The sequence below is a fragment of the Mastomys coucha genome, unplaced genomic scaffold (genome assembly GCF_008632895.1).
Source record: "Mastomys coucha isolate ucsf_1 unplaced genomic scaffold, UCSF_Mcou_1 pScaffold13, whole genome shotgun sequence".
In the NCBI taxonomy this organism is placed as follows: Eukaryota; Metazoa; Chordata; class Mammalia; order Rodentia; family Muridae; genus Mastomys; species Mastomys coucha.
Genome location: NW_022196895.1, coordinates 31,678,971 through 31,689,681, shown reverse-complemented (window position 1 = coordinate 31,689,681; position 10,711 = coordinate 31,678,971). Strand labels below are relative to the sequence as shown.

The window sequence follows — 10,711 nt, the reverse complement described above, 5'->3', positions numbered from 1 at the left end:
AACAAAAACAAAAACAAAAAACAAACAAACAAACAAACCCTTACATATGAAGGATAAAGGAAATAACATTAGTACATATAAATGAAACAGGTAGGAAAGCAATAGAGAAAAAGCAATGCAATCATAAGTTGAATCCTTAAAATGATAACACAACTGATAAACTTCTAACTATACTGCACAGGAAAGAAAAACAGTATTCCAATGACAAAGGCATTTCTGCTTGTGGAAAGCTGTAACCCCAGAACTCTAGAGCAGGAGAATCAGCAACTTCTGGGCTAGCCAGAGCTATATAATAAGGTCTGTGTGCTCCTTAACACTCAGACCTATACAAAATCAGGGCTGAAAAGAGAGGAGGGCAAGTACAACCCTTTATTATTATTATTATTATTATTATTATTATTATTATTATTATTAATTTTATTTTTATGTATCTGTTTGTGGGCATGAACATACAAATGCAGGTGTTACAAAGACTTGAAGAAGATGTCAGATCCCCTGGAGATGGAGTTATAGACAGCTGTGAGCCACCTGATGTGGGTGCTTGGAACATGAGTTCAAGGCCAGCCTGGTCTGCATAACAAGTTCCAGGCCTACAAGAGCTATTGAGTGAGAGACCCTCTCTCTTTATTGTTGTTTGATTGAAACAGGGTCATTCTGTATGTGGGATTAAAGGAACACAACTCCATGCCCTAGGAGTGTCTGTTCCAAAAGCAAATGAATAAATAGAAGAAAGGAATATCACCTGGAGATGGAGGGGACCCGGAATAGCCCAAACAGTTTTTTAAAAGAGAACAAAGTTGGAGAAGTAGTGCTTTAACTTTTTTTTTTTTTTGAGACAGGGCTTCTCTGTGTAACCCTGACTATCCTAAAACTAGCTCTGTAGACTAGGATGAACTTAAAAAGATCTCCCTGCCTCTGCCTCCTGAGTGCTGGGATTAAAGACATGTGCTACCACCACTCAGCTTAAACTTTAAGCTTACTTCAAAGAACAATGAAGACCATCAGACAAATTTAAGGATGGACATGTCACTCTGTAGACTAGGCTGAGGAATAACTCTTATGTTTATGGGCCCTTGGTTTTTGTTGTTGTTTTTAGGCAAGGTTTAACTCTGTAAGTTCAAAACTCCCAGTAAATCTCTCACCTCAGCCTACCAAATAGTAATGATGCTAGGTGAGCTGAGCCACCACGCCTGGGTCTAGTCCATTACTCATCGACAAAGTGCCGAGACATTTTAATGGAGGAAAGAACAGGCCTCTGCAAGTGTTGACGAGACAATGAATAGTTACAGGAAAAAAGATGGACCTGGACCCTAGCCTCGTGGACATACAAAATCAGTTCAAGGCAGGTGTGGGGACTGATGCTTATCTGACACTCAGGAAGCAGGGGTGGGTGGATCTGTGTGAGTTCCAGGACAGCTAGGGCTCAAAAAGAGATAAAAGAATGAGAGAGAAAGAAAATGTAATTAAAAAAAATAAAGTGAGGCCAGGCGTTGGTGGCGCATGCCTTTAATCCCAGCACTTGGGAGGCAGAGGCAGGTGGATTTCTGAGTTCAAGACCAGCTTGGTCTACAGAGTGAGTTCCAGGACATCCAGGGCTACATAGAAAAACCCAGTCTCGAAAAACTAAGAAAAAATAAATAAAAAAAATGAAGACTGGGAGGAAAACATCTGATGTTGGTCTCTGGTCTTGATACATATACATACATACACACATACATACAAACACACATGCATGCATGCATAAAAACATACATACAAATATACAGACATACATGCACGCACACACACACTCAGGAAGTCATTCTCTGCTACTTGGAGAGTTGGAACCCAACCTGGACTACAGGAGATTCTATCTTTAAAAAAAAAAAAGACCAAGCATAGTGGTACATGCCTTTAATCCCAGAACTTGGGAGGGAGACGGAAGTAGGCTGATCTTCCTGAGGTGGAGGCCAGATTGGTTTACATAAAAAGTTCTAAAACAGCCAGAACTACATAGGGAGACCCTGTCTCAAAACAAACAAACAAAACCTTCCCATTGTTGACTGTAACTTTTCACTACCCTACCTATGCTCCGGGAATGGGCTGAGCTACAAGCCCCTGCCCAGCTTCCATTGAGTCCATGGATAAAACACACACACACACACACACACACACACACACACACACACACACACAATTGCTGGGCGCTACTCTCTCCCACCTGGAAAAGAGTGCTCTTATAATGATGTTGCTCTTAGCTCTGCACCTCCCACCTGCCCTAAACTTTAGTGGCTAGTCCCATCTAGCCCCTGCTAAACACCCCTGACCACCCTCCTGTAGGGGCAACCTGTGTGGCCACTCCGTTTTGAGATCTCCCTTGGCTCATCAACTCTTCTCCATCAAAAGCATTTCAAAACTCCCCCTCTCCTTCCTTGCTATCCCTTCTTCTCCAGGGACCCGGAAGTCACGCTTGTGCCTTCCGCCCAGCAACTGGCCCATGACTTTCTTTATTGATCAAGAACCAATTGGGGAACAGGACTATCCCTACATCCTGTTTCCCGAAAGAGAAAACTGTACACACAGTTTTGAGAGACAGCCGTAAGGGCAGACGTGAAAGCAGGCACACCCATAATATCAACCTGTGGGGAAGGGAGGATTGAGACTTAAAGGCCAGCCTTAGCTACATAGTGAGCTCGAGGCTAGCCTGAGCTGCTTGAGATACTGTCACAAGAAAACAAAATAAGTAAGATAGCTAGATGGCTCTTCTAGTTTTGCTCTTCTAGGATTAAGTTTCAGGATCTTAGCCTGAACTTTGACATGCTAAGTCAACATGCTTCTTTCGCTCCCTTCTGTGAAAATAGGAGGGAGGGAAGAGTACACCAGGAGGAGCTGTTCAAAGCCCCGAGGTCTGGGTAGGAAGGTTTGAATGTTTCATAATTGGTTCACTAATTCCTCTTAGGTTTGCTTTGGTCCACACAGGCTTGATGGTTATATTGTCTGGTTGTTAGTTGTATAAATGGAGCCTCTGTATTTTAAAAAATACATATTAAATTGGTTTTTTCTCTTTTAAGAATCAAGAAGTGCAGAAATTACTATGACATTCTGGGTGTTCCTCACAATGCCAGCGATGAAGAGCTTAAGAAAGCGTACAAGAAGCTTGCCCTGAAGTTTCACCCCGACAAGAACTGTGCTCCTGGAGCGACAGACGCCTTCAAAGGTTTGACCTTGAGCCATGCCCATCTGCCCTCGTAATGTCGGTGGTAGCAAATTTGTTTGTTTTTAACTTTTAAAAGTATATTTATCTATCTTAGTAGTGGGCACATGCATCGAGGTCTGAGAACAGCCTTTGAAAATCAGTTTTCTACTTGCAGTCTTTGGGTCCCAGGAGTCAGGCTTAAGGTCATCAGACTTAGCAGTTTCTACCCTCTGAGCCATCTTGCAGGCCTAGGAGCAAACTGTTTTGAGTCTTCCCTGCAGATGGCTTCTTAGGTCATAAGCATTTTTCCTTGACACACTTTTGCTTTGTCTTACTATTCATGTACCCTTGTCTGGATAATCCTCCTGCTTCTGCCTTTCAAATGATGGGAATAGAGATGTTCACTACCAAGGCTGGATTTTTAAACACTCATGAGTGTGTGAGTGTGTGTGTGAGTATGCGTGTGTGTGTGTGTGTGTGTGTGTGAGTATGCGTGTGTGTGTGTGTGTGTGTGTGAGTATGCGTGTGTGTGTGTTGTGCATGTCCACATGTATTTAGAGGCCAGAAGATAGACTTGGGTGCCATCCACCTTTGCTTTTGAGCCAGGGTCTCTCACTAGCATTCCAGTAGGTTTTGGCTGGTCATCAAACCCCACAGCATCTGCATTACCAGTTTTTGTCTCCACAGAGCCTGGCTCAGCTCATTGTGCTTGCAAGGACATCACTTGACACTCTTTCTCCCCAATTCCCTCCACCTCTCTCTCTCTTTTGAGAGAGCTCTAGCTGAAATTCAACCAATTTAAGCTGGGATGCTGCCCAGAGCTGACATGTCTCAATGTCACAAAAGCCTTAAATTAGTGGAAAAAAAAAAAAAACCTTTAAATGCCATGAGATTTTTGAAGACCATCTATTTATATCATATCTGAACAAGCTCACATTGCCTGTCTCCAGCTACCTATTATCTGTTCAACTCAGGACGCATATCTCTGTAATAATCCAGACTAGCATCTGACAAGACCACAAGTTTATTTGACTATTAACTTGCATTACTTAATTATCCTAAATCCTTTGTAATAGCAGCTATTAAAAGAACTGGGACTAAACCTTGTATTTTTAAATGAGTTGCACAGGCATAATGCCTAACATATATTATGTTGTAACAAAATTAATATTAAATGTTGTATCAATATACAAAGATTTATACCAATGAAAAACTTAAACCTGTCTCAATATATAAAATTCTGTACCAATGTAACAAAATATAACCTTTTTGTATCAATATACAAAATTCTCTACCAATGTAAGATTATAGGTATAAAATATATTTTGGTTTAAGAGTAGATTTAATTATCTACCTCTTATTGTCTAATTTCTTATAATATTTTTATATCCCTCTCATTTCTACCCCCTTCCCTTGACTCACTTAAGAAGAAAGAAGGACAGAGAGAAGGAAAGGAAATGGAATAGAAATCCCTGAATCTACATTCCCTATTTTGTTTCCTCCCCACTCAAGACTGTAATTATTCATAATCATCCCCTAAATTGGCAATCTATCTATTATTCATAAAATAACCAAAATCATTCACCCAACTTAAGGAACTGGGATAAAGATAGCCTTATTATAATTTCTTCCTGCTTGAATTGGGGCAAAGAATTCCTTTTGGGGGGGCAAGAAAATTAAAAAATGGTTGTCTTAATAAAGCTAGCAGTAGCATTTGTTGTCCAGTCTTTGTAAGCTGAGACAGTGCAGGCTTAAATGAAGTCCGGATTGGAGCAGTCTGAAAGGCTAAACCAAGTGTGCTAGCTGTTCTGAAAATGTTTCAGAAAGCAAGTCTTTACAAGAACAGCTTTGGTAGCCAGGTGGTGGTGGCGCACGCCTATAATCCCAGCACTTGGGAGACAGAGGCAGGCAGATTTCTAGTTCGTGGCCAGCCTGGTCTACAGAGTGAGTTCCAGGACAGCCAGGGCTACACAGAGAAACCCTGTCTCGGCAAAAACAAACAAACAAAAAAAGCTTTGGTGCAGTTGAGGAGCATCAAGCATCGAGCTGGTGTAGCAGGCCTCAGCATCTCAGCATCCCCAAGAGTGACTCCTATCAGGGCGGCCCTTTTGGTCTTCCATTCTGCAATATACAAACCTTACAAGCAATATATAGTTCTAGAAAGACATTTGTATAGAATGTGCAGCATGCACAGGTCAGTCAAGGGTGATTTCCTGCTCTTTATTTGAGCAGGTCTTTCTTCAGAAGTTAGTCTTCTAACTACAATATAAATCTAAGTGCAATATAAATCCCCATTTGTGTGGTATGAAAGGATAGTGTGTAATAATAAGTATGAGAATTTTCTAACCAACAAGTCTATTGGCCACATAAGCTGAAGTTCTGGCTGGAGACTTGTCTATGTCCCAGCCAGTTTCAGAGTTGTTTTAGCATTGTACATTACTGATTTGTTTGATTATTTTGATTTTCTTCTTGTCTGTAGTTGAGATCTTCAGGAGATCTCCTGCCATGTCTGATTTCATCATTTTGGAAGGATCCCATAGCTTTTCTTTTTCTGTGAAAAAAAAGTCTTAATCTCTCCCCCAGCATAGCACATTTCTTGTTTTCCATTCCAAAGTTAAGACACCTTTAGAATAAATAGGCTGGCTTAGTTCAGCAGTTTTTTGTTTTTTTCCATATTCCAGTGTCTCTTAGCAGCTGTAGGTTTTTACTCACTAGCATATATAAAATCTAAACTTAATGAAGCATTATGTAATCTATTCTAGGGTCTTTGTTACTCCTTTTTGCTTGTTAATCATCTCTCTCTCTTTTTTTTTTTTGTTTTTTTCGAGACAGGGTTTCTCTGTATAGACCTGGCTGTCCTGGAACTCACTCTGTAGACCAGGCTGGCCTCAAACTCAGAAATCCGCCTGCCTCTGCCTCCCAAGTGCTGGGATTAAAGGCGTTAATCTCTTTACAGTACAATTGGATCTCTATACGATTGTTGGTCCTGTAGGATAGTGTGGTATACCTGTAATATGTTTTATATCACAATATATAAAAATAATTCTATTTTATTATAGACATATTCTAGAGCATTGTAATAGTTTGTCTATGTATTCCCATAATGAACAAAATTTCTAATAAATATGTAATTACAGAATCAGCATTTTAAGAAGTTAGTGCAGTTGACCATGAAATTATGAATATGTGTCTATAGTATGGTGCACACATTTCAGCTTACCAAACTCTGTGGAATAAAACACGCCCATTTGCCAAATTTCATTTCCTTAGGTGCCTTTAGGGTTATTCTCTGTAGGTAATGGAGTTTGGTTATATACAGAACAAATAGGAATATCTTTACAATTTCCTAGGCTTGTTGCCAAGTGATAGAAAATTTCATTTTCATTTTATTTATTTATTTTATTTATTTATTGATTGATTGATTTTTAAGACAGGGTTTCTCTGTGTAGCCCTGGCTGCCCTGGAACTCACTCTGTAGAACAGGCTGGTAGTAGATCAGGCTGGCCTCGAACTCAGAAATCCGCCTGCCTCTGCCTCCCAAGTGCCGGGATTAAAGGTGTGTGCCACCACTGCTCTTTGCGAAAATTCCTTTTTTAAACCTTTGCTGTTAACATGGTGGTTTTTATGAAATTCTGAAGCCTCTAGCACACTTTCTATCAATAGCTGATCAATTTCATCATCACCTTGTGCGAGAGCGCCTGGGAGACCCATATGAGATCTGATATGTGTATATATAATGGATGATTTCTATTTCTGATCATTTGTTGTAACTGAATAAACAGTGAATTTAATTCAGAATCATCCTGAATAAGTTCAGTAGTTTATATATGCAAAACAACTCTTTCTGCATATTGAAAGTCAGTTACTATATTAAGAGATTATTGAAAAACCAATAATACCATAAGAATTGCATGTAACTCTGATTTTTGAACTGGATCATAAGGATTCTCACTTACTTATGTTTTCTAACTTATATCCTACCTTTCCTGGTTTCTTTGCATCAGTAAAAATGTAGGGGCTCCAGAAATTGGTCCCCTTTTATTATACATAGGAGAATTCAATTAGTTCTTTTTATAAACCGACATTGCTTGCTTTTGTTTTGTTTTGTTTTTTTAAAGATAGTTGTGAGCCATCATCTGGTTGTTGGGAATTGACTTTTTAGGACCTCTGCTCACTCCGGTCAACCGGCTCGCCTTGGCCCAAAGGTTTATTATTATAAATAATACACTGTAGCTGTCTTCAGACATAGCAGAAGAGGGCGTCAGATCTCATTACAGGTGGTTGTGAGCCACCATGTGGTTGCTGGGATTTGAACTCAGGACCTTTGGAAGAGCAGTCAGTGCTCTTACCTGCTGAGCCATCTTACCAGCCCTGGAACTCACTCTGTAGACCAGACTGGCCTCAAACTCAGAAATCCGCTTGCCTCTGCCTCCCAAGTGCTGGGATTAAAGGCGTGTGCCACCACAACCTGGCCCTCTCTGTTGTTCTTGTAAAGGGGTTGGGAAAATGCAATCCTTTAGATCAATCACTATGATAGGCCATTTCTTAGGTAATGAGGAAGGTAATGGGATTCCAGCCTGTAAATAGCCCATTGGCTGAATAATTCTATTGATTTTTCTCAGATCTGTCAATAGCCTCCATTTGCCAGATTTGTGTTTAATAACAAATACAGGAGAGTTCCAAGAGCTGATGGACTCTTCTATGTGCTCTAATTTTTCTTTGTCTTAGGTCATTGCTCAATCTAAACAGGTTGGTCAGTCAACCACCTTAGTGTAAAGCTGTTGGTGTTTCATTAGCAGTGGCTCCCTCAACCAAGATAGAAGGCTGTATTCTGTCAATAGATAGCTTGCAACTGTCCCTGATAACATCCTTTTAATTTTTTTTTTTTTATCAGAACCACCTCTTTTCTTATGGCCTATATCTAAAGTTGGAGCAATGCTAATCTCCATTGTTGGAATAGATCTCATCCCTTTAAGTTGATGGCTATATCTGCCACATGTGGTCTTAACCTCCCTATTTGACCCTTCTGGTCCTATAAATTTAATCCATTCAAGACTTCATTGTACGTGAGACAATGTCCCAGTCCCTAGGAGCCAAGTAGATACCCTTTGGCGCAGCCGAGCTGGACTCCGGGCAGCTTGTGACGTTAAGGCTGCATCTGCACCAGTATCCTCAGACCCTTCCATCTCAAGTCCATCTGGCTGGGATTTCAACTTTGGTCTCTTATGATTGATAGCAGTCTGCCAAGGCATCTGTTCCTCTATATCCTTAGAATCTCTTGTTCTATCTCTAGGGGCTATTTGAATTTTGTTGAGTGGTTTAATTGAGTTTTTTATTTATTTATTTTTTTGTTATTTATATGAGTACCCTGTAGCTGTCTAGTGAGAAGAGGGCATCAGATCCCATTACAGATGGCTGTGAGACACCATGTAGTTGCTGGGAATTGAACTCAGCTTTTCAGAAATATCTTTCCTTAGTGTTGGTTTTTGTCAGTCCTTGAGTGAGGTCCCTTAGTTAGTTTTTCGAAATTAAGGAAACGCCTTGCATATCTTAGGATGAGCTACACTCGTGAGCTATATTCCTTCCACATCTTCTACATCTCATAGGAAAATTTCTCCCAGAATTATTACTACTGTTGAAGGATTTATCCATAGAAATGGTCTGGTTACGTCGCTTAGGGAATGACTGGGTCTTTGACAGCCACAGCAATGGCTATCTTGTTTTTCTTTCCTCTAATTGTTTGTCCAACCCCAATTGGATATTGTGAGCATTTGCTTCTATGTCTGCAATCATTTTAATGCATTCCTAAAGAGCTGTAGATCTTGCTCCTAATGGTCTAATAGTCTTTTTGCATTCATCATTAGCATTTTCAAAGCTAAAGATTCAGTTAAGCTTTCTCTGGCACTTGGATCTGATATTGATCTATTTAGAGCTGTGGAGAGTCTTCATAAAAAGCCTGTACCAGGTTCATTTGAACCCTGGGTTATCTTTGTAAACGATTCCGTTCATCTTGGTTGTTCAACCTTGTCCTAAGCATTTAAGGCTATTGTGTGACATTGTTCTAGGACAGCATCCTCAAGAGCAATCTGTATTCCTAATTCAGAATATGGGCCTTCACCTAGTAACTGATCCTTGACAAAGTCAGTGCCTCTGTTTCTCTTTCATTGCTCCTCATATTCCCACCATTTCAGCCATTGTTACTGAGTGCCAGGCTCTAGGATGGCTGTCATCAAATCTCGACAGTCTTTTGGCATTATGTGATTCCATGTAGCCCAGATATTGAGTATCTGTTTAACATATGGTGAACGTGAGCCATAGCCTGTTATTGCTTCTTTAAACCTTCTCAAATCCATAGGATTGCCATTCAAATTCTGGATAACCACGTGAATTTTCTTCATTTCCTTCTAGTTCCCTTATTAAGGCTGGGAAAATCATTTTAGGTCTTTTGCAGTCTTTTTTTTGTTTTGTTTTTCGAGACAGGGTTTCTCTGTGTAGCCCTGGCTGTCCTGGAACTCAGGCTGACCTCGAACTCAGAAATCCGCCTGCCTCTGCCTCCCAAGTGCTGGGATTAAAGGTGTGCGCCACCACCGCCCAGCATTTCGCAGTCTTGTTACAGGGTATTTTTCTGGCCTTCCTTCTCCTGTCCCTATCTTAGTGTATACTTCAATTTTACCTATAATCTTTTATAAATTTTCTTCTAAGACTTCTCTCCAATTTTTATTATTCTCCTTTTCTGGTATCTTTATGAATCTCCCCCTCAATTTTGCTTATAAAGTTCTCTAAATTTTCCTCTAATGTTTGTTTTTCTGTCTTTATTATTTCAGTATTCTCAGATTTGTTCATAAATGTCTGATTTTTTTCTAACATCTGCCTCCATATTTATCTTTTTCCTTTCTCTCAGAGATGAGAGAGTCTCTATATTCAGATTTATATGTTTTAATATTCTCCCCTCTAATGCTTTGATGTTGTTTTCATTTTGTTGTAAAATCCTTTAATCCCTTTTCTAAGGCTTATGAAATTTTTTTAAAGATTTATTTATTTATTATATGTAAGTACACTGTAGCTGTCTTCAGACACACCAGAAGAGGGCGTCAGATCCCATTACAAATGGTTGTGAGCCACCATGTGGCTGCTGGGAATTGAACTCAGGACCTCTGGAAGAGCAGTCAGTGCTGTTAACTGCTAAGCCTTCTCTCCAGCCCTACAATGAGGTTCCAATGCCCTCTTCTGGCCTCAGAGGGAATCAGATGAGCACATATACATACATGCAGGCAAAACATTTATACACATAAAGTAATAAAATAAATGAACCTTGAATTATTTCTTGGGGTTGGAGCTCAGGGTTGATAGACTTGATGCTCTCACAGAGGACTGCGTTTGGTTCCCAGAACCAGTTTTGTTTACCATAGCCTGTAACTCCAGTCCCGGGGGGAGCCAATGTGCTCTTTATTGCTGAACCATCTCTATTCCTAGGTTGTGATTTTTAAGACAATGTCTAATTATCTAGCTGAGGGCTGCCTTGAACTCTAAATCTCC

The 10,711-nt window shown here is 40.1% G+C and overlaps 1 protein-coding gene across 5 annotated transcripts in view; it reads left to right on the top strand.

The window, feature by feature from the left end:
- Positions 1–10,711, top strand: part of Dnajc18 (DnaJ heat shock protein family (Hsp40) member C18) — a 34,460-nt gene that overhangs the window by 9,219 nt on the left and 14,530 nt on the right. For all 5 annotated transcript variants that reach the window (XM_031365369.1, XM_031365367.1, XM_031365368.1 and 2 more), the window contains one exon: positions 3,051–3,196. In XM_031365369.1, the coding sequence (XP_031221229.1) occupies positions 3,051–3,196 (146 nt within the window). The remainder of the gene's footprint in view (positions 1–3,050; positions 3,197–10,711) is intronic.